This window comes from Anas acuta, chromosome 3 (genome assembly GCF_963932015.1).
Source record: "Anas acuta chromosome 3, bAnaAcu1.1, whole genome shotgun sequence".
NCBI lineage: Eukaryota > Metazoa > Chordata > Aves > Anseriformes > Anatidae > Anas > Anas acuta.
Window position 1 is genome coordinate 25117855 of NC_088981.1, and position 23983 is coordinate 25141837.

The 23983-nt window shown below is 36.2% G+C and overlaps 1 protein-coding gene across 4 annotated transcripts in view; it reads right to left on the reverse strand.

The window, feature by feature from the left end:
- LYST (lysosomal trafficking regulator) overlaps positions 1–23983 on the reverse strand; it is an 80835-nt gene that overhangs the window by 39666 nt on the left and 17186 nt on the right. For all 4 annotated transcript variants that reach the window (XM_068676215.1, XM_068676213.1, XM_068676214.1 and 1 more), the window contains exons 4-17: positions 22035–22125; positions 17495–19577; positions 14912–15929; positions 13175–13336; positions 12377–12533; positions 10958–11184; positions 9553–9619; positions 8594–8703; positions 7149–7572; positions 5857–6001; positions 4952–5125; positions 4272–4432; positions 2675–2865; positions 987–1232 (exon numbers count right to left, since the gene is read on the reverse strand). In XM_068676215.1, the coding sequence (XP_068532316.1) occupies positions 987–1232; positions 2675–2865; positions 4272–4432; positions 4952–5125; positions 5857–6001; positions 7149–7572; positions 8594–8703; positions 9553–9619; positions 10958–11184; positions 12377–12533; positions 13175–13336; positions 14912–15929; positions 17495–19577; positions 22035–22125 (5256 nt within the window). The remainder of the gene's footprint in view (positions 1–986; positions 1233–2674; positions 2866–4271; positions 4433–4951; positions 5126–5856; positions 6002–7148; positions 7573–8593; positions 8704–9552; positions 9620–10957; positions 11185–12376; positions 12534–13174; positions 13337–14911; positions 15930–17494; positions 19578–22034; positions 22126–23983) is intronic.

Genomic DNA, 23983 nt, shown 5'->3' on the forward strand with positions numbered 1-23983 from the left:
GTTTTGCCTTTCATTTATGAATTTGGTTAAACTTTAATTTAAGGTTCCTGCTGGCATAGACTACACCAACATTTGATTCTAAGTGTCTACATGCAAGTTTTATTTTGTCCATAAAAATGCACAAACATGCATTATATAGTACCACAAATAAGACTTTTCTCCTCAGATTTCACTATCAATATTAAAACTTAGCAGGCAGTATTTCCATAACCAGAAGCCGCAACACCTGTCTCTAGTTTAACATGCACTGGTTAATCTCCATATATACTTTTTAGAAAACTGTTTCCACAGAGGCACGCAAAACAAGTTTTAGGCCTGCATTAGTATTCTGAGGGAACTAACGCTACAGAGACTCCTAGGATGGGTATTTGGCTTTCCACATACAGGCCCTAGTAAAGTAGTAATTAAGCTTCATAGCCTTAGTATTTTGGAAATTAAATTATTGGACAGATTAAGCCTTGAACATCGCTAAAAGACTTGCTTTCAAAAAAAAGACCTCAGATTTTATTAGATAAAAAGTTCTGCACGCTAAGTAGTTATACATTTCTTCATACTTGCGTTATGAATATCCTGTATTTCAAGCATTAGAGATACAATGCATTCAAGGACTTTTAAAAATATTAATCAATACTTAGATTTAAAAATTAGAAACCAAAAAATATAGCCAGCTCTACAATACTCTTAAAAATAAGTTATTTTGACATTTAGAAGCCCCATCTCTAAATCAGAACACATCTTGTACATACAAGCTATATTATACAAAGCATTACATAATTCAATTCAGCTTCCTGTTTAAGACAACCTTATGATGCACTCTTACAACAGATTCATTCCACAATTTTTCTTTAAATATAAAAAATATCACATGCAGACTTGTAGTTGACATGAATTAGGTAGCTGGAATATGTTAGTTGCTACCCAAGATCAAAGGAAAGCTTTATACAGGCAATCATATGCATGCACTCCCCCTCCTCCAGCTCCCTTACCCTAGCAAAGAGGAAAACAAATGCACCAGTTCCTCCGATTTCATGTAGGATACCCTGGAGAGTTTTATATTCAACAGGCTGAAGTGTTTTCAAGTGATGAGAATCCAATACATTGCTCTGAACTTCTTTTAAACTGAAGGGTCTCTGAGAAGGAACAGTCTTCGCTTGACCTTTCAGTCTAATAACAGGTTCATATATGGTATACTGACCAGGGCAGCACGTGGTATAAACAACAGCAAGACTTTCCTGAAATACAAGAGGTTTATTAGCCAAAAAATTAAGATAGTTGAACTGATTTAATTAAAAGAACACATACAGACACCTAACAGCAAGTAACAGCAACCTCAACGATTCATTTCTGCTTTACCATTCGTATGCACTAAGATACTCATGTACTAAAATGCAACAGAACTAAATTTAAGAATCTTTGCCATGTTTTCTTAACTTCCTTGGCTGTAACTAAAAAACATACACCAAGGATCAGCTTCCTGTTATCACCTGAAAAACAATCACAACTATTTTGCAAAAAAAGGTAACAAATTTGAATGAAAATAAACATACTGAAATATCAGAAAGGGAAACAAATTTGCCTAAAAGTGGAAGAATGACCAAGTCCAAAATACAGAGTAACTGCTATTTTTCAAAATATCTCCAAAACATTTAGTTTTAAGTCAGTTCGTCAATCAGCTTCACCATTAAAAAATGGGTGTCAATAGAAGATTTATACATAATTTACACATAAGGCTACAGAAATTTTTACTGATGAAAAGACTAAATCAAAAAAATCAAACCTATCAGAAGTAACCAACTCATTTTCACAGAAAATGAAAACTGTCTGTGTCTATTTATTTCACATAGAGGCTACAATACAGTAATTACATTTAAGACATTTGTTCTATGCAGAAGTACAGAGATGGATTTTTCACTTGAACACATAGCTTTATTCTGGTTACTCACTGTAGTACCAGTTAGTTTACTAATTGGTACTAATGTTTACAAGGACTACATCCAGAAAGATCCTTTGCCTAAAGCTACAGAGCTGCTGTAGAACTATACCAGAAAATTCCCTCTAGTGGGAACAATTCATACAACAGGAGTTACCTGTATGAGAACAATTTTCCGAAAGTAATAGAAATCTCCAAGTGTAATATACATTTATTTTTTTTTCTTTTTCTAACATAACTAATATTTGCAACTGTATGCATCAGGGCAGATGTGAAAATCAACAATCCACTATCTGGAAGATGACCATTCATTCAGTCAAGCTTTCAGCTCTCTCAACACCACAGAAGAATTGGGATGAAGTTTTTGCTTCCTGTTAAAGCCAGATAAATCCTATCTTCCTGTTTTAATGCTAAGAAGTTAACTAAGCTAAGCTGTCCTTGGCTACCTCTATGCTAATGAAGTGAACAGCTACCCATTAATCCTAGGACAGGTACTTAAAACAACTCTAGAGGTGCCTGCTTCTCAGACAAACAAAATATGCATGAAGATGAACTCTACACAGGGTGTACAGTGCAACTCCCACTGAAATAAATGGAAAGACTTCTGCAGTTATGTTAATGAGAACTGGATTTGCTCTTGCCAGCCTTTAGGAAGTAAAGCATTTTAGGAGACAGCAGAAAACAATTTCCCAGCTTCTTAATCAGTTCTAAGAGTTTAGGAACCATTTTTAAGTAGAACCTTACAATTAAAGGTCCAACATCCACTTCCTTTTTTGTCATGAAGAGCTCCTTAATTTGTTCACATTGTAGAATATCTTTACTTATGTACTTTGAGCATTCAGCCAATGTTTTGCCATATTTACAAGGCATTACAGACGTGAAGTCTGGTCCACAGGTGTATAAGTAAAATGCTTCCTCTGGTCCAATCTTTGCACCTAGAACACAAAAAGGACATTAACTTCTAAGCATACATTAAGGTGAAGTTTATACCTTAAGAAGGAAGATTACTGGCTCTCTTTACAGGACCTGCTGATCTGAAACAACCAGTGAAGTCCAGTGCTAACTATTGAGAAGCAGTGACTTCTGCCACATGTCATAGGCCTGATTATTCAGTTCTATTGTCTTAAGTTCATACAGACAGCGTTCCTGACTTGTTTTCAGTTGCCTTTGGCACTAAATTAATCAATTACTCTTTTTTTTTTTTTAATTGAAAAGCATCTATCCAAGACTATTCCGTTCTCAAAGCATAGCAAGACTGTAGATAGTAAGAACATGCCACAACACCATGAAGATTTGATCAGAGTGACTCAAGGATCCAATAATAATAGTTCACTACAACCAACAGGGAGAAAAAAAAATAAGTGTAGAAAATAAAAAAGTCAAATGACACTGTCTAGAGAGTGAGGGAAGGTTATCCCTCAATTGACCTGTTTGTGAGAATGTATCTTCAAATGAAGCAACTCTTATCAGTTGCTTCAGAGAGTAGAAGGACTGAAGTCTATGATGTTTGGGTACACAACAGCTGTATATCCATTGTTCTGTGGATACATCAGTTATACCAGCTGTAGTCAACGCAGACCATATTGATTCTCCAGGTGGAGCTTACATTTACAGCAAACATCTCGCTGCCTGCTCAAATATGCAGTCTCCATACACAAAACACATAGACACACCACACACCCCAGCCGACTGATTTCTAATGTAAGGCAGTTCTTACTAGACCACTGCACATGAAGAAATGCCAGAACTATAATTAGCAGGATTCTGGTCTTTGGGGCTACCCAAACACACAGAAGTCCTGAAAACAACTTTCAGAAGAAGGAGAATTGTACGTCCAAGAAAACCCTGAAGTAACTTGAGCAGTTTCAGAAATAAGCATGTTTAACACAAGGCATGTAGTGGTTTGCTTTTTGCTTGATTTTTAATATGCTTCAAGTACTTTTAAATTACTAATTTAGAAGCAGGTAAATGAAATCTGTTTTCCAGTTGGCAGAGACTGAGTGCTTTAAGATAAAGGAGAACAAGTATTACCATCACTTCCCCCTCTATCCCCTCACCCCCCAGTGTATTATTTGAAGAAATTTTTAAGATCGCTGAAGTAACTGGAATTGCCAGCTACAGCACAAAAAAGACAGACAACAGTGGGAGAAGCAGAAAGACACATTAGGAAGTACTCAATACTGAAATGTTTGCTTACTTCCTCCTTAATACATTGCACTTGTAAATAATGTATTGTTGCTTTTACTGTAATAAGTGGCACTGTTAAGAAATCAAGTTAGGTCTTTAATTGGGAAGGAGGAAATAAAGATTTGTGCAAGAAAAACAAAGCATACAGAAGTACCATTAAAAAGAAGCAGATTTCCAAGATCCCATCTGCCTGACAAGCGAAGCAATTCTTCCTGAGATGATGTACAGTGGCCAATCATACAAAATGTTTTATTACTGTCAGATGACAAGCTTGATTTCCTTGGTAGTGCATAATCTAAGTTGATCTCACATTTCCTAAAAATAAAGTGTAAATAAGTGTTCAAAATTGCTACCTCAAGTAGTCAGCTTAGACTTAAAATAAATTTTAATACTTAGTAGATGAGAAGCCATGTAGTTATTGACATTAAATTAATAAAGTCATCTTCAACTTCTATAACTGAGTTTCAAGGTGCCTATAATGACATGTATATTCAGTTACTACCCAGGACAGAAGAAAAGGAATAGCGTTATCAGCTAGCTTTGCCATAAAGTCAGGATTTGCTAGATTGGAAATCCTTTCTCCTCCCCTCTAACCTCGGTGAAGAAGCAACCATACACATGCTATACACACACACCTGAATCGTTACAGCAAAATTTTAAAATGGCAGTTTTTCAAGAATTTCTACTTGACATTCCACCCCCTTATCCCCCCCAAAAAAACACTACTTCTCAACCCTAACTTCAGCCTGCACTGAAGTAGCATAGATGCTTTCTTATCAAATAATTGATAGGTTTTGAAGAAAAAGATATAGATGTAACTAGTGTACATTTTACCTCTGACCAGAAACCCACAACAACAGCTTTCCATGGATATTTTTCTTGCCTTCTGGCAGCTGTAGATATGTTACTGCCAAATGCTGCCACCTGCCCACAAGGAAAACATTCTCTGGAGATTCAGCCTGTGCCAGAAGACCTGCTTTCATCTCATCATTTGGATCCATGCACATACTAAGAAAACAGAAAAGGGAAAACAAGTGTTTTCAAGTTTGCATTTTCAGCTCCAACTATGCATTTTATCAGTCACTTTGAGGTTCTATTTCTCATCTTTCACATAACTTTTTAGATCACAGAATTATGTATTTAGAATGCTCAGAATAATCTATGCAAGTATGTTGTTTCACCTTAGTTACTTAATCTGCTTGCATGAATCTACTTGCATTTCAGATTAGTATAATATCTCTATTTTACAGAGAAGTAACTTGCATTAAAAAATGCAAGTTCTTTGAATCCTATGAAATTAAGTGCTCTAAAATTCAGGCTTTAGATCTGTTTTAAGGTTCTAGGAAGTAAAATAATACTAAGATGTGTTCAGAAGATGAGGATTGTCATAGCTATTAAGAATTTTCACACCTGAGTTATGAAAATCTACAGCTACAAAAGCTTTTGCTGTGTCACTTCATCACTACCTTGTCACTTTGCATTACACTGTGTTTATGTCTCATCTTGCAACAAACTTAGGGCAACTATTTATATATATTTATATGAAACATACAAGATCTGAGATGCAATAATCCTGTAGGTTTATATACAATAAACTTCACTTGATGTTTCCAGCATGTACAATTGCTCTACTATAAAAATTAGTTTTCTATTTCACAGCAGCATTCTCTGCAAGCTGCTACTAGAAGTTAGATAGGATAACATGTTTACAAGATGACTTTTGGACTAATACACCATACCGAAATATGAAAGCTCCAGTGTTCAAGTCTGCCCAGATTTGTATCATCAATGCTTTGGAACCCAATGAAATTATATGAATGCAGCCATCTTCAACAAGTTTGTCTCCCATGCTTAGGTATTCCATTCCTATAGACTTGGTTTCTTCTAGAAATATAAGCATGTTTATAAACAATTACAACACAATTCATTTTTAGCAAGCTAAAATGTGCATTTTTCTTCAGAGACTTAGGTCTTCTGTGTATTGAAACAGAGGTTAACATTAAGCACTTGGTACAGTTGGTATGTTTTTGTTTGGAATCAGATAAACCCACTAAATGTGTATACATTCTAATTCAACATTAGTTTTAACATGGCATCTCCTGTGTTGACCTAGCAGTCTCAGTTCACCAAGTCTTTAGACTTGGTTCTTTACAAATCATACTACCCTTTAAACATGATCGTGCATCCAGTATTTTTGTTTGGCTTTATGAAGCACAAGTAGAGATCTTTTAACAAAAGTGTTTCTAGTAATTTCCAAGATTCAGCCCCCAAACACATTTTTTTTAAACTGTGTTGAGTAAAAGTACAGTAGACGGCATCCTAAGTATTGTGACTGGGAGGCATTTTGAATACCTCAAGGAATATTTCCTCTTATAAACTATAATCCAAGAGATTCAGCTTGAAACAGTTTAAGACAGCAAGTCTCAAAAAAAAGTAGAGAAGTGTTTTTACAGCTATTGATATTTATAATGGCACACAGGGAAATTTAGAGGATTTACGCTGAGTCAGCCTCAGGCTCTTGATGGATTTAAAACATCTTTTAGTTAAGAGTACCAGTATTTAAATCCTAAATCAAGATTTAGTAGCTCTCTATTGAAGAGAAAGAACACAAAAGCTACAACACAAAAGCCACTTGCTTCATCAACACGAGACCAATTAAATATGACAGTCTTCTCCCATGATCTTTCAGCTTCAGCATTGAATATTTCCTCCAACATAACATGAAGCAGAATAAAGACATTTGACTGAAGTTAAAAATTCAATGAAAACACTACATTTCTAAGGAAGTAGACATAAATCTAACAAAGATAAAACACTTCTAGCTTCGTTATTAAGTAAACATTCCTAGCTTAGTTCTTAACTATATCGTACAGCACACAAAGAACAATCAGAAAGGTTATTATCACTTCTGGTTAATATTCATCATAAGGAAAAAGTGCAACCCTTTGTGTCTGACATCAATTAGTAATAAAAAATAAACCAGAATCCCTCGCTGCTACCTACATAGAAAGAAGTAGTACTATATCCTCACCTGTGCTATCAAAGCTGTTCTCTCTTACAGAGAAGAGTCTGCTTCTTTTCTTTTGCTTCTTCCCCTTTTCTGTTGAATTTTCTGTTTCATGAACACCCTCCAGATGAAACCATAATGAGACACTGAAGCCTTCAGACATGTGTGGCCAACAGTTCTGTCCAACTAAAGGCAAGTGAATTGGGGCTACATGCCAAGAAGAAAGCAGCTGGTGACTCAAATTTTCACCATCTGCCTCTTTCTTATTCTGTGAAAATTTTGCTCTTTTTACTAGTCCAACAGTTTTGCTGTTGAAAGTGCCAGCAGATTTTTGTGAAGAACTACTACTCAAATTTGTGCCATACAGTAAAGGGAAAGCAAGGTATTGCAATGGGTTCATATAAATATTAGTTTCTATAATCTTCAATACACCCTTAAGCAGTATCTCCTAGAAGAAATAAACCAAACAAGTAAGTAAGAATCAAACTGTTTAATACCATGTTCTCAAGCATCATCAAGCATCATCTCTTAACTAAACAGAACCCCACTCCTCATTTAAACTTGGATTCATGGTTTTTCCAATATAGGTGGACTTAAATATCAGACTGAGACACAATTACAACAGTGAGTAGCTAGATCAGACTGTGGCCCAACAGTTGTGGGCATTTAGTTACAGCAGATCAATCTTCAAGTTACAATACCTAGGAATTAGCTGAACCACTGCAGGTGGCCATTGTGTGATCTTATCTCACATTTCTGACACATTAGAATAGAAGATTAATTTACACCTCAAAAAAGACCATGCCTTTTACTCCCTGTTTGAGGGAGTGTGAGTGTACACACAGGCCATCCCTCTGTTATTGCATAATCAAGCAGCAAACTACCTGAGCCCTTAAGCCAATGTTTCCTTAGGTACATAGCTAATTATTGCAAGCTACCTTTGAAAGACTGACTTGCTTCCCAGTTTAGTGCTATTTTATGTTCCACAATAATGCTTAATTTCCTTCCATGCATTTTTTTGTACAGACTCCCACACAAACCAACTGTTAGTTATTTTAGCAGTATATCCCACACAAGGAGTAGATTCCAGTGTTAAACAAACCAACTTAAGTCAGTATTTAAAGTAATTTCTGCTGTTAAAGCAGCACCCATTCCTAAAATACAGATGCTTTATAACTAAGGGAAAGACTTTACATTTTACAGCATTACAATACTCTGTCATCCATAACCGTAATGTCCATCTGCTTAAGACAAGTCCTGTTTTCTTGTGCTAAAGAAAGGAGTTTCTAGTATATACAACAACAGACTTCAAAATCCTCTCATTTCTCTCCAACTTCCCTATCATGTTTTGAAAGTATGTTGTTCCAACAACCAACATTGCTCTTAAAAAGTCCTTATTTCCCAAAATACTTTTGCACAAAAGGATTATTTTTCCTTCTCAATTTTGTAAGATGTTAATGAATACATACCGTACAAGGCGTCTTCTCCAAAAATATCCTTAAGAGAAGAGTGAGCTCTTCTGAACTTATTTGTGAGCTCATCAAAGAAACTAGCAGGTCTACCAGCACCACTTGACATGCTAAAAATAAAGAGAAAATATTCTTGAAGAGTATATTTGAAAAACTTTATAAATTTATATTTGATACAACTATGAGGAAGAATTAACTTGGAATTCAGTGTTTTGTGAAAAGATTTCAAACTCAGGAAGCAGCAATGATTACAAGATGAATTCTACAGTGATCTACCTACTTCCTGTCACTATTAGCATTTAAAGTTCCATTGAACAAATCTAGATCACTACAGCAAGTTGGGCTTCCAGGTTTGCAAAACAGTCTGAAAATCTAGGAAACCTAGCATATAGATTGCAAATGTTCTTCCTACAAAGCCAGGGATTAAGTCCTGGGATGGCTTACAGAATTTCCTGCTGTGGAACAGCCTCATTCTGTGAGCTACCTTAGGATAAGTTTTTACTTTGCTTCCACTTTCTTGGATTAGCTAGGGTATTTTCTGACTAGAAAAACACAATCAAGATAGTACTAAATTTTGGGTTACAAAGAAATTTGAAATAAAAGCTTATGCTATGATGGAGTCAGATTTAATCAGTGAGCTAAGTGCTATTTTTCCCAAGTAGTGTTTGTTAACATTATCATCCTAGGTTTGTGGTTTCAATTATTCTGTTCAGATCTGGCAGAATGTATATAAATAACAGTTTCTACTAGTTCAGAAATAGCCCTGTATGTACACAAATTAGATATCCCTCACAAGTTAGAGACAGCTGCATCCATTCACACATGCCAATGAATTCACTTTGTAATGTTTTTTTGAATGTGAATTCACAATGTTTTGCATTTTCCATTGATGGTAAAAAATTGGGGCTATATACATTAAGTTATAAAAAGTGTTCAAGTAACCTAGACTCCGTACTCACCATGAAAACTAGATTCCGTTTGTGTCAGTATGTTCATAAATCCTCCCAAAATGTGTTTAACAGCACCCTGTTCAAAAAATACAGGGGAAAATGTCATGTCTCAAGAACACACACAAGCTCAAAGTATTTTTTTTTCAAACAGTTATTATGCACTGTTGATTTAAGTAAGAATAATTCTAGTTGGTTTACTTTTTTTTAATATATATTTGCTAATGAGTATGCTTTCATGATTACAGTTCAAATGCATATCAGAAAGACTCTCGAATCCAGATGATTCAAGAAAGTATCCTTTACCACTGTCCATTCAGCAACTGAGAGCTACACCCTTGTGTTCTCAACCAGAACAGAATTTAAAAATTTGACAGGTTTTAACAAAATACAACATGTTGGTATATAAAGATGCAATACTGAACACAAATTTAATATTTCCCCAACCTTTTTGTGCAAGATTATTTTAAAGAGTAATTAGAAAGTCATTTACTTAAGAGCAACATGCTTCAGAAATGCAATTTTAAATGTCACATAAAGATCTCGTAAGTATATACAAGGTTTCTAAACTGGTTAGTTCAGTAGATATATACTTGCTTTTTTAGAAACACACTAAAAGAAAAAAATAAATAGTATTTTTTTACATGCTAAAGTTCAGAAAAATAAAATATGTACTAGTGATTTAAAGCTAGTAATTCACACGACTTGAAGTACCAAAATAAAACATTTTCTTCCCACTTTCAGATTAACCTGTCAAGCACTAACATCACTTCATCGAATTATTATATAAACAAACACTAAGCTTACTTATATTTTTTATTTCTGCAAAACAAGTTTAATAAAGCTTAGTTATTTGAAAGCAAAACAAGCTAGCCTTCAGAAATTCAAAATTAACACAAAGACATCAACATGTGCTTAGCTGATTAATATTATAGCTAATATAAATATTATAGCTAATATAAACTTATGAGGAGCAACAGTGAAATGTTTTTCAGGCATAGCATTGAAAGTTTCTAAAAGTACACTACAAAGTATACATGTATCAAATATGTATGTACATATATACTCTTTGCTTTTTTGTTTTCTATATTCAGTAGCTTGATGGTTTCTAAAACCACACACGGAGCTTTCATGATTGAACGGTTTTGATGAAAAACTGTGAAACTCAAAAGCTCTGTAGGTCAACTGTCTTTCAATACAGTAGTTAAGTATAGTTTGTTAACTTCTTAATGCAATGCAGCTTCATTGGCAATATCAGTTGTTTATACTGTTTCAAGTCTTATCAAATGCCATAACAAGTAATAATGTTTCTGAGTTCACCTTATTAGCTACACTGTTACTATAGAACTGAATAAAAAGAAAATACTGCATTTCAGAAGTTTTCTGAAGTGTTGCATTTGTTTAATAACATTTTTACCTGTTCTATAAGTACAGTGGCATTTCTCTCCTTCTGGCTGACAATTTCCAAGCAGCTTTGGAATACGTGAGCAAGCACATCTAAACTTGCATTACCAGCTGACAGCAAGTTCAATTCTAACATGCAGATTTCAGGATATATTAATTCTCCTTGATTGATGTGTTCGGTTAGGTCATTAAAATAACCTGAAGGATCAGTACACCCTGGTTCTGCCTTTGCATCTGCTCCTGAAAAAAGACAGTCTTACTGAAAATTACTCAGATAAATACAGTTTGCAAGACTTAAGCAGGACATCCAAGGACATACTTTATCTAATCTTCTCAAAGGTACAAAACAAAAACAGTCGCTAGCATATCGGCAGTTTTTCAGAAATCCGTAAAAGTTACAAGCTATTCTGCTTCAGATTTTCTTATTTTCCTGCCAATACATAAGGGCAAGGATGCAGTTTCTCCCATTATGTGTTCTTGAACTACATGCCTTCATTTGCTGGGAAATGGACATGCACTGAAATGATGAAATATGCAACTGAAAATATGACAGTAAAACGCAGTGCATCAGAACCTCAGCTTCTATAAATAACTATGAGCCTGCTAAGAAAGGACATCAATTTAAATGAACCTTTTTTATGTTAAAAGATTGGAGGAAACAGTTCTTTAGTTATTTAACTCAGGAAACATGCATGGCAGAATATCTCTATGACAATCAAGAAACAAACATTTAAGCCCCCCTCTCACAACTTGGTGAGACTTTAAAACACATCACTTAAAACTAATACGATTTGGTACAGACATATGCTACTTGAAAGTGCTTCATAGAAATATTTCAGTTTGAATTTTTAATTCAGAAATGCTTTTAAAATGCTGTATACGCTTCTCTAGATCACTACTGATAAAGCCTTGTCATACAGGTAACCAGTAATAGTGAAATACAGTTCTATTAGCTGCTATTACAGTTCATGATTACCTCATATTATACTAAAATTTAAGTATCTAGGTGTTCAGCACAAAAAAATGCATTCTAAGTTACACAAAAAAGTGAAATACTTGCATATCAATTGTTGAATGAAAATAGGTAAGGCTAGACTACGCACTTTCTAGCAACTATAAAACTACATAAAATTTTGAACCTTTATTGATAAACTACCTACTGATAAGCATCTCTGGAGAAAACTGCTTCTAGATCACCATAAAACATTTCAACCAAGACAACCCAACACGACTTCAGAGCAAGAATCATATAAACCAGGACAAAAACACTTCTTTTAACACTCAGTGTAAAGACAGACTTGTCTCCAAACGAAACTGGATCCTACCAGAACTAGAACCCCTTAGCTACCCTATTTTTGTACACCTCAAAAAGACAAGTAAGGTTGGCTATGTTGTAAAGACTGCTTTGCATATTCAGAAAGTTCAAGTTTACCTTCATCCTTGGTTTCACTGTCATCTGGGTTACTTTCACTATCTGCTTCATATCCTTCCTCTTCAGCAAAAAGTTTAAGGCTACAGCACTGTGACTCTTCAGCTTCTTCAGAAATATCTCCAGGTTGTGACACAGGCTCCTTTTCAGTGTAATGTGTCTGTTTAACACACCAAACAAATTTACCATCTTAGTTCAGAACAGTAAGTAGCTTAGAACCTTCCAGAACCTTTCTCTATGCCCATTGGGGAAAGAAAAAAAAAAGATGACAAAAGACCTGAGATTCTTTCTAAGGATACATCATTCTTACATAGAAAATGGATTCTGCAAAGATGGATATTTCCTTCTAGCCACCCAAAGTTTTGGGAAACAAGTACCCAATGCATTAAGAAAAACTGTTGCTGCAAAAATCTCTTTAAGTTAGGATTCTGACATCCACTCTTTGGTGAAGATATGTCTGCAGCCCCTAATGTGAGTGAACATCCACCTTCTGATGCTCTCCTCTGAGAGTTTTTCCATTCCCTGCTACAGAATGGGAGAGTGAGGAGAACTTCATGTATTTCTATAAAGTATAATTGGAGCTTTCTCCTTTTGGGGGGTGGGGGGGCATGACTCATTTCAGAGCAGCACATGAATAACCATCATTCAACATATTAGAATCAGAGAATTCTTTTTCAACAACCACAAGAACCAAACATTTAAACATCCTATTTAAAAGCACAGACCCAAACAACAAAACCTTGATCTAGAAAACCTTGCAGTATTCAGAATTAGACTACGTATTTAATTGGTGTTTCATACCTTTTCTATTTTTTCTTCAGAACGATCCAGATCAGCAGAGAACGTGCCCAACGCAACACGAAGCAGTGAATCAAACAGAGGCTTTGCCAAGGCAGTTTCTAGCACTTTTGACTGAGCAAGCTGTTCTCTTATTTGGAGCAAGATATCATCCACAGAAGCATTCTACAGTTTGGAAGAGACAAACATTTTGATTCATGTTACTCTGTTTTGGCTAACTAAAATAGTCCAGTATCCCAATTAAGAACTTCCTTCCACCTACACTGATTAGATTTCCCAGCTAGAACTACCAGGCTTCGCTGAGGTCTCCTGCGGTAACAGAGACTTGGCATGTTTGCCGTGACAAGTTTAAGCAATCTGCACATGGAAAAATCCAGGCAACTTTCTGTTTCCTAAAAAACTGAAAGCACTATGGTTCAAAAATAAATGCCTCTGAAACAGTTTTAAGTGCAGAGTGCATTTAGACCACACCACATTACTATTACTAGATAGGTTAACAATATCACGGGTGAGAAGTCCAACTTAAGGAAAACAACAGGTGGCCCAGAAAAAACACCCATTTCTAGTTCTCACCTGTACCTACTTCCTCCTGCTTTTATGGTAAACTGCCAAGTACAATTAAAAATGGCCATTAAAATAATAAAGCACATCAAAGTTTTCTTCCATGAATCAACAGTTCTTGGTGGTATGCTGAATTAATTCACCTCTAAAGCTTAAGCAACTGTTTTTTCGGGTGTCTTCAGTATCTGTGCCCTCTAATACTCCTTTTCTCAAGCACCATGCTCTGCTCAGCATTTACATCAAAAACATTACACGCAAGGTACTACATACAATTCATGTCTTCCCTATGCAACAATCCTTCAATCTCACCTCTGTCACACACTATCCAGTGAAGACCCTTTCAGAAAAGAAGTCTCTCACCATTCTCACCCATCAGCTCAGACAGTCTCCATAGAGCATGGACTAGACAAAAGAACTGCACAGAATAAAAAAGTAGAAAGAACAGGCCATACCCAACCAGACAAAGAAATCACCAGCAATTTACAGTAGTCAACATCTACTATTGCATGTATTGGCCAAGGAAACCATCCCTTTCCTCTAGTCAGGACCACTTTAGGCTACAGAAGAAAAAAATTCATCTCCTAGGATCAGCCTTCCCTCGGACTCAAGATGCATTAATCCAGAACAGAGCATGCGATGTTAAGCCCTTTGCCACACTGACCACGACGGCTCAAACTATAATAAATGAATGAAAAAATAAACTGGAAATACAACTCAAACACCACAAAGGTAAAAATCTCATCTAGGCTGGATTATTCTGCCATTCTAGAACACTCTCCCTTGGCCTCTGAGAAAGCAGAAACAGGCACAAACACAGATCCAACCAAAAAGAGCAGAAGACAAAGGTAATTTTGGAGGACAAACAGGCACAGGGTCCTAACCAGTATTTTACTGGGTACAGAAAAAGGGAAACAAGTTGACGTGTGGGGAATGCCTTCCCAGAAACAGCAACTGCCAGTTTGTCCATTTGCTTACTCCCACTCCTTCATGCCTGCTGACCACTGCCACCAACTACAACACCTACAGTTAAACAGTACACTTGAGGCATGACACAAATTATGGTACCAGAGTAAGAACATAAACCTTTAATCTCCAGAAGAACTTCTGACTGGATTGTTATTAAAGTAATACCATACATAACAAATATGAGTGAGGTAACTAAGGGAAGGTACACAGTACCTGGTGAAAAACCTCCCCTTCCATCTTCTGCTGGATGGTGCTTGCACTGTGCAGACAAATTGTCAGCAGAGCTTCCAGAAGCCTGATACCCTGAAGTGCCCATTCAGTCTCTTCTCTTACAGAAGTCTTAATCTCTTCAAGATTTACAACTGATGTAACTGAAGCATGTTCCCCACTCACAGAGATGTCGCAAGAGACACACTCAGGCACTAGCTGTTCTGCACCAGCAAGATGGTCAGCATTATTGAGCTCTGATTGTGTCATCTCCCTGCTCTTCAGGAACTGAACAGCATCATCCTTGTTGAGACGAGGACTCCCATGTGAACTTTTGCTGTCACTCAGTACTTTCTCATTTTTTTCTTGTTCCTTCTCGTGTTTTGCAAGTTTCTGAATTATGAGGATGAGTAGTCTGTGGCATGCTTCAAAGCCTCTAAGTCTATGGAACTGTCTCTGGAAAACTGAACTATAGAAATAGATGCAACGACACACAGACCAAATATCTGCAGCGCGGTGAATGTGTTCCAGGGAGGGCAAAGTAAGGCTTTCCAGTGACAGAAATGGTAATTTGTGGCCCAACGGCTCACTGGCTGTACTATCATATCCTGATGTATCTTCAGAGTCGTTAACTGAATCCAGATCACCATCTGCTTCTTTACTTACACATAAAAAAGCAACACAGAGGAATAGGTTTATTGTGTTGACATGAGTGTCTTGACTCTCAAACTTTTTCTTTTTGGGGTAAGCCTCTTTCAGGCCAGCATAAAACTTGCTCAGGCTTTGGGGCACTTCTGAAACAATGTGCTGGCTACCAAGAGATGCAGGCAAGTCAGGTGTAGACATCTGATGTTCAGTGCTGAGGTCTTCTAGTTCTGGCATTGCTTGTTCTTTCTGCTGATCACCAAGACAGAGTATCAAAGTTTCTAACACTTTCAAAGAATGGCTTCTTAAAACATCTAAGTAGTTTAACTCAATCATTTGATTCACTCCATTACAACTCAGAAACAAGTTCCTAATTATCCTGTAAGAGAAAGCATAAGAGTTACCTCATAAAAGGAACAAAAATTCATGTAGCTCCTAAGACCTCATAAGCTATTCATAAGATGAGATACCCAAAAATAATCCTCTGGTCTGTCCACACTTGATTAACACCAGGGACAGATGGCATTTACAGTAATTGCTCTAAGTGTCCCATCTCAGGAATGTGATGGGAAAATTCAATCTCTTTTTTTCACAGAACACAGATGTATGATATTCAAAGCATTAAAAAGGGTGTTTAACTCTATAACGCGCATTTAACTTCCACTTCACTTTTTATTAGTTTTTATTAGCAATTGTAGCTAGTCAATATCTTGATGTCTTTCATGGCTATGATCTCACTAGGAAGTAGAGAATCTCTCAAACTTGAGATCTTAAATAGACATAGCTAGTAAAATGTATTAACAGTTGCAAAAAAAAAAATCTTGAATTGTATCTGAAATGCATTTGAGGCACAGCATTGTACAATTGTTGTGCCAGAAAGTTTAATATTAAAAAATATGGGGGGTATTTCCAAGTATGTTTTTCCATTCCTTCTGCTCTCCACATATTACATTGAACTCAAGCAGTTTGAAGAAAGGATCTGTAAGTTTCTTAATGTACTGTGTTGGCTTGCAGACATTCACCTTCCCTACTCTCCATCTTCCTTTCTGAAGCATCAGCTTTCACTGTAACTGAGATAAGCACTCTAGAATGAAATAAGTCATGTACTGACTTGTATATATACAAGTTTTAAGCCAGTGGTAGGTAAGATATCTTAGAAGGCTTTTTGTTTGTTTTATAAATCTAAACTAATTCTCTTATCTCTTTGCCACAAAGGGCTTTTCACTACATGCTTCTTCAGAAATTGATAGTTTGACTGTTTATATTAGGATAAATATTAGAAATGTATTAGGCAAGCCTTCCTGAACATTGGAATACTAGTCTATTCTTCATAACCATCTCAGGTAACCCTATGTAACCCTATTAAAATAATTTCAGTTTATCAGGACTGCAGGAGAAATGATCAGAAACTTTAATGGAAAAAATGACACATTCCTATTAATAATCATAAATGGGAATTTATTAAACAGCTACTTGATTGACTCCACAATAAATAGGGAATTTATTTCATTCCTTAGAAGAATGTTCTTCTTTTTGAACCATTTTAAATGATTAGTGTTCTGTAAACATTAGAAAAACAGAAACAGATTAGAAAATTGAGTGGTTTAATTACCACAGAAAAGTGACATGTTCAGCGTTCCTGACTCACTTCAGCATGAGAAATTAAGAGGCAAAGAGTATGTCAAAGATTGTGTTTCTACATGCTTTCATGCTTTGTTTTGACTTGTTAGAGGCCGTGGCCCATCACTGCAGAACCCTCATTTGGTATGGCTTATGAATCTAGGAGTAAATCTTGTTTTGATCTTGTGTCCCACCCCACCCCCCCAATATCCAAAGCAAACTAATGTCCAAAAAAGGTTTGTGTTCTACTTGGTAACAAATATATAAAGCTCTGTACTACATAAACAGCGTATTTTCCCATTAATAAGCAGAAAATCAACCAACCTGGATTTAAACAATGCAGGGAGTATCTGCAAATAAATCTGAAGTACTTCATAAGGCAAGCACTGGCTATGGTAACTGCATGTGTGTTTATCAGCTGTAGTTATTCCCAGTTGTTGAGCATGGCAAGCTAGCTCAACTCCTTTCTGAAGCACTGGATTAAAAATACAGTTATATAGTTTCCATTGGACCACTGCATTTCCCTTTTGGATTAAGTGGCAGATATGGCTTGCAATCTGCATGCCACGTAGTTTGTCTTCTTCAAAAACAATGTCCTGATAAGCCTCTAATGCAGCCCATCTCAGTAACATATCTTCAGATCCACTGCTAGGCAGAATTCCCTGAACTCTGCAAGAGGAACTAGATGCAAGACCAGCATCATTCGAGTTGCCTTGCAAGGCGTCTTCCAACTGAGAAAGCTGATCACAATCAACAGTACATATATTGCATGATGCCTGTAAAATTTTTGGAGAAACTTCAGCTCCACCCAGCTGGTCCAATATAAACTTGTTAAGGATGTTCAGTATGTGCTGTTGAAAGTTTTTTAATATTGGTAACTTGGAAGCATGAAGCAATGGGACAATCACAGATTTTGGGTCCATACAACAGCATATTCCTACATTATGTACACCCGAGAGAATTTGAACACAAGTACTGCTCAGAGAAACTTGCTGCAACAAGTGCAAACACTGGTGTGCACAAACAGCAATGCAACAGCATCTGTCAGGATAATGAATTTCTCCATCAGCTGTCTCAAATGGATTTTTGGAAGCTTGGTTTTTAAAAGCAGACACAGAGAGCCCAGAGAGATCTCTGTGGTGATGCATGAAGTGAGAGTACTCACATCGTCTGTGCCGCTTTCTTGTACACATTGATTGATGGAGCTGCTCTGATTTCACTTTTTTGACAGTGCTGATTATTTTCAAGATGCTGTTGATAAGGGCTTTCAGATGCTCTGAGGCTTCCCCAGTTACTCCTTCATTCTTCATACACAGCCATTCCATTTGAAGTACTGTTATTTCAAACAGCTTAAATCCCTGATGCTGTATGAACTCATGAACCAGATCTATAGCTTGGCTAAAGTAGAACGGATTAGAGGCTGCACTCTGTAGGCAGCAGATCAAAATCTGCAGGACTCCTTCTATAACCTCTGGTAGAAGCAAAGCTCTGTGATGACACTTAGAAAATACAAAGTCGTCCTGAACTGGCTGCTGTAGTGTTTTCTTGTACCCTGGAAGGAAAGGATCAGGTTGCTTTTCTAAGCCAATTCTGATTTTTAATGCTGCTTTAAGTAAGTCTGTTAAATTTCTTCGTAAATTGTCAGGCATGGTTTCTGTATTGCTAATATCTAAAGACATAAGATGCAGTACAGTTCGAAAGAGCATCCTTTGAATCAAAGCCACAGGTTCTTCTGTCCACCCTGCAGAAACTACTTCATTTTCAGTGTTACTTACATTGCAACCGTCTCCAAATCCTGACAAGAATTCAGTTAATGTGGGCACCACACTAGCTGAAAGAGCAGAACTGTGATTCAAACTGATATCAAATTTGCACACCTTCTCCAACAGTGACAATAATACATGGCATAAGTCAAAAGGAGAGTTATCCGTGTTGCTCTCAGCAATTCCTGCAGCTGGCTCATTCAAAGTCTCTGGGTTGAGCTCATGTGCTGGAGTAATTTGGCTGGAGTTTTCTACATTAGGGGCATCAAGATTAGAATTTGGTACCGTTTCAGCAGGTAAGTAGTCACCTCTACCTACAAGGTAGCTTTCCCTAACTGAATATGTTAAAAAAGGCTGCAGGAACTGGGAGCGTCTGTGTTTCATCATTACAGTAGTCTTGTCATCAGAATTTCCCTCTGAATCTGAAGTGGAGAGCTGAGATCTTCTCGCATCTCGCACAGAGTAACGATGGGTGGTTTTGCGCACATGTCCACTTTTTCGGGATCGAGGATTTAGTTTTACAGAAGCCTGAAGAGATGAACGAGTGCTTCCATCTAATCCTAGTTTTTCCTGAGTAGATTTCACAGAACTTGAATTGTTCTCTTTGGTCAGGCAGATGTCTACTGTAGAGGGTATATTAAAACCTATTGCAACAGAAAAACAAAGGAACATTAAAGAAACATTCAAGAAAATGATGTTAAAAACATAAAAAAGAAAAATGCTTCAATACTTTTGCTTCAAAAACATGAAAAAATAGTATTTTAATAGGCTATGTTTTCGCCTATGTCTGACATTTACAGACATATACTAAGTCAGTAAAAAATTGACATTTAGGAACAGCACTGGCTTACTTTGAAAGCCGAGACAGCAGAGTTAATTTTTCAATTAGGGATAGACAAAAAATGTGCTAGTCTCCCAGAACTTACTGTAGGCACATCTATTCCCTTCTCTTAAAATATAAGGTTATATCAAGGCACATGAAAGGTCTGTTTGGGGAACAAGCAGAAGAAAGCTTAGTTTGAAAAAAATCTTTTGTCTGTTACAGATAAGATATGGGGAAACAAAACCATAATCCATTAGTTATACTCAGTTCAAGTTTGGTTATCTTACACTAATACAGCAGTAATAAATTATTAATCAGCAAGATACCAGCTCTGAGATCTCTTCTATTACTTAGCTGTGGAAGCAGTTTTAGGTAGTAACACTAGTAATATTTATTTTGAGCATACCATTTTGTATGTTCCAAGTCTCACAATAAGCATTGTGAAACAACCCCATCCCACAACAAGGAAAAAAGCTTCCTTAAAGGAGAGAAAAAAGGTCTTCAATTTGATGACTCACTGTTGCTTTATGCATCTCAGCTGCTATAGGAGCTGAGTTCCTTCACTCATAGCCCTCTTATAAGAACATATGAAAAACAGTTGAGTATTGGTGGTAATAGGGAAAAAATACCTACTTAGAAGTACTGCTTATCTTTAAGTACACAGGCTTCAATCACTTGAGCTTTGTTCCAAACAAAAGTAACAGGCAAACGTTGTAGACTTACTGCAATAATCAGGGGCAAGAAAGGAGTACTGATTAAGGTGTGGAATGTTCCCATGAAAGCCAAGACTGAACACCTTTCAGCTACTCAGTATAAAATGGCAAATATGAAATTTAAGTCTGATTCAATTGGCAAGATGACTTTGAAGAATAAAATACAAGTTTTTCCAGTTCTCTTGTACTGGTAGATTCAGACTGTAATTTGCAAAAGCAGGTGGAAAAAATTGGCTGTGCTCTTGGATAAAGTCCATTCTCATTAATGGCACAACGGTATCTGGATGCCTTGGTGAATAGAATACCTAGCATAAAACAACTGCAAACATTCATCATCCAGTAAGTTCAGTATTTAAAAAAAAGTGATAGTTAAGAATAACTCCTCACCACCATTAAACTGAAAAGTGCTTCCATGTGCAAGAATGACTGTTCCTTGCTGTTTCACAGTCATAGTTGCTTAAGGATCATCTGTTTTGGAGGCAGGAAGTTAATTAAAAGCACTTCACAAAATAATTTTCCTCACAGAACAAAAAAAGTTACCTAATACAGATGGGTCAAGACATTATTTCAGACCAAGGAAACACAGCTCTTGGGGTACAACTGAATACAGCATCTTTACTGCATCAGTAATACAAGATGGAAGCATGTAGTAGGAAAAAATGTGCATTATGCGAAGTGCAAAACCAGTATATCTTATCCTATTAATACACCAGCATTTTAAACTAAACTGGAAGACTCAGTAAGCTATCATGAGACCAAAATGTTTCTTTAATTCAATCCTGCTTCCAGGACCATGGAAGAAAGATGCAAGCAGGGTAGTTAATTACATAAAAGTAATATGAAGCTTGCATTTAAAATACCTTAGGTCTCCAAACATCAACAAAAGCTTTAGATATTCACAGGAGCTGAAAATTGCAAAGAGCACTGGGAGAGCTTCAGGTGGGAATCCTCTCAAACAGACCATTTTTTCATTTGTTTCATCATCTGTTTTACCCTTTAAGAAAGCAAACAAATGCAAACCCCACCCCCCCCACCCCAAAAATAATCTTGACTGTCATTTCCTGGTTCACTTCATGTGAAGGCTTATCTTGTGTATATACCTTTAACTTCTTTATCATACCTTTTATTTCTTTAATTTGCTTTAAACTGATTCTTCAGCAGCTGAACTCTCGTGGTTTAATTCCTCTATTAGCACATCAGTTTTTCTGACACAGAACATCCAACTAAGAAATGCAACCTGGGTCTATTCATCACATAGTACTATTCTATTTTCAGAGCCTATCTCCTTACCATTTCATTGCACTTTTATACTATAAAGGATATTAATTAGACTTTATGCATATTCTCTTCAATTTCAGTGAAGTCTTTCTTACCTTATCTCTAATCAGTCTACAGCACCAGCAAGTATCACTCTAAGAACCAGTAAGTTTTTCTTCCTACCTCACCATTAAACATTTCCACTTCAGTGAAAATATACTCTTTCAAATTCCTTGCCTCCATAGTAATATACAAATACAATGCACCACTTTTTTCTAGGTCCTTAATACCATAACTCAAAAATTTACCTATTGCTTTTTCCTCTTGGACAGGGATTTTCCACACCAGTGGCAAAAGTGACAGAAGAAGAGTCAGAAGTTCTTCCCGACATGTCAGCTCCTATGTTAGAAACAAAACAGAAATAAGTTTTTGTACTTTTTTCCTGAATAGATTAATCTTCAGGTTTATTTTTACAAGCTGTAAATGTTCAGTTCCCTAAGCCCTTCTTCTGTTTTGCACACTGGAAAAATGACCTAACCACCAAGAGTGCTACAATCATTACCCGCAGCCAATAAGAAAGCATCTAAGATATTTATTATGCTTCTGCAAAAATCAAACAGGAAAACCAGGAAGAGAAAAGCAAATACTTGTTGATTTAGTCAAAGTCAGCATGAAGCTTGGGAAAAGTTGGAAGTTTCTGTAGTTCCAGAAATACAAGAGAACTTCATGTGAAGCTTTCTACTTTATCCAGACTGACATTTACACCAATGAAACACTTACCAAGTGATGTTTTTGACTCACAATGAAATGGTAAAAATATAGGAAGAAAGAGGAATGATTCTTAATTCAGAAAACAGATTAATTACTAAAATACCTCATTCCTACTTGGATTTTAAGACAGACAAAAATAGTAGAAGATAAAGGACTCTAACAATTAATTTAGTCATTGCTGTGCATCACTACCAGTGTGGTTTCAGTCCTAAAGATCAAGAAATCCCGTCTTTTTCCTCTTCAAAGAAGTCTGACTTGACCTTTTGGTAGTTACCACCATTCAGGGATACATAGTAAAAGGAATGTCTTTTCTCAAGTATTCAAGGTAGCCATGAGATTAAGATGTGTGAAGATAACTTTGAGTAAGCTTGTTAATAAAGTTTTATGACTTCTTACCTATCTACTTTTAGTTGAAGCCTAGAATTTAAAAGTGACTTGAAATGTTTGCACACACCTTTATTTACAAAGATTCTGGATTCAGAGTCCTTAGAAACACATTTGCAAATGTTAGAAGACAGGACAGAAGTAAAAAAAATTGTTAACATGGCATCTACTTAAATATTTTAATAGATTAGTTATTCAGAGTACTTGCTAAAGTTTTAAGAAATTAGGCAGCTAAGCTACTGGAGTCAATAAGTAAAATGAATGACACCTTGCAAAGCAGCATCAGCTACTTTTGCATATACCTATCTAAATTTCTTCATGCTAGCTTATTCACTTGGTTTGGTTCAAGAAATACCTCACTGGTAAATCACCTGGTATTTCACAGAAAAAAATGTTCCTTTGAGTGAAACCAACTGAAATAGTTCAAGCTTGAACATTCCAAGATTGAATCAGAAACATATGTCCATCAATAACCCCTCTACAAATTAGATTGATAATTAAACTTCCATTTTATTAGATCTACTTTTACAAAGTGACTCATATTTGCTTTCTTGTTCCCCACCTCTTTTCATTCTTGGATGCAAAGTAGAGAACTACAAAACAGTACAACACATAAGATGGGGAAGAACAAAGCAAATATATTTCAATTAAGTTTTCTGAATAGGCAGAGCTTAAGATTTTGGAGCCTTTTCCTGAAATTACACCATCAGTGAAGGATAGTGGTAGTTAGGAAATAAGGATTTAAAGTTTCTTTTTTTAAAAAAAAAACTCTACAGTTATGGCATATATGGGATTCTGAGATGGACTCTAAACAGGACAACTCGAATATCGACCATCCATTCACATGACAGTCAACAAGAGACCATCCTCAGAAATTTTTTTTTGTTGAAAGATGCATGACACTCCTCTCCCCACTACCCCCCCCAAAATGAAATATGTATGTTAATTAATCTTATTTTATTGCTTTAAACTAGAAGAACCTTCTCAAAGTAACAACTGTCAGTTTCAGCTGTAGATTCCCCAAACAGACTCATTCTTTTCAAAAATTCTAACCTATTGCCTCTTTCCACCCAGCTGCTGCACTCAAGTTTTACACTTGACT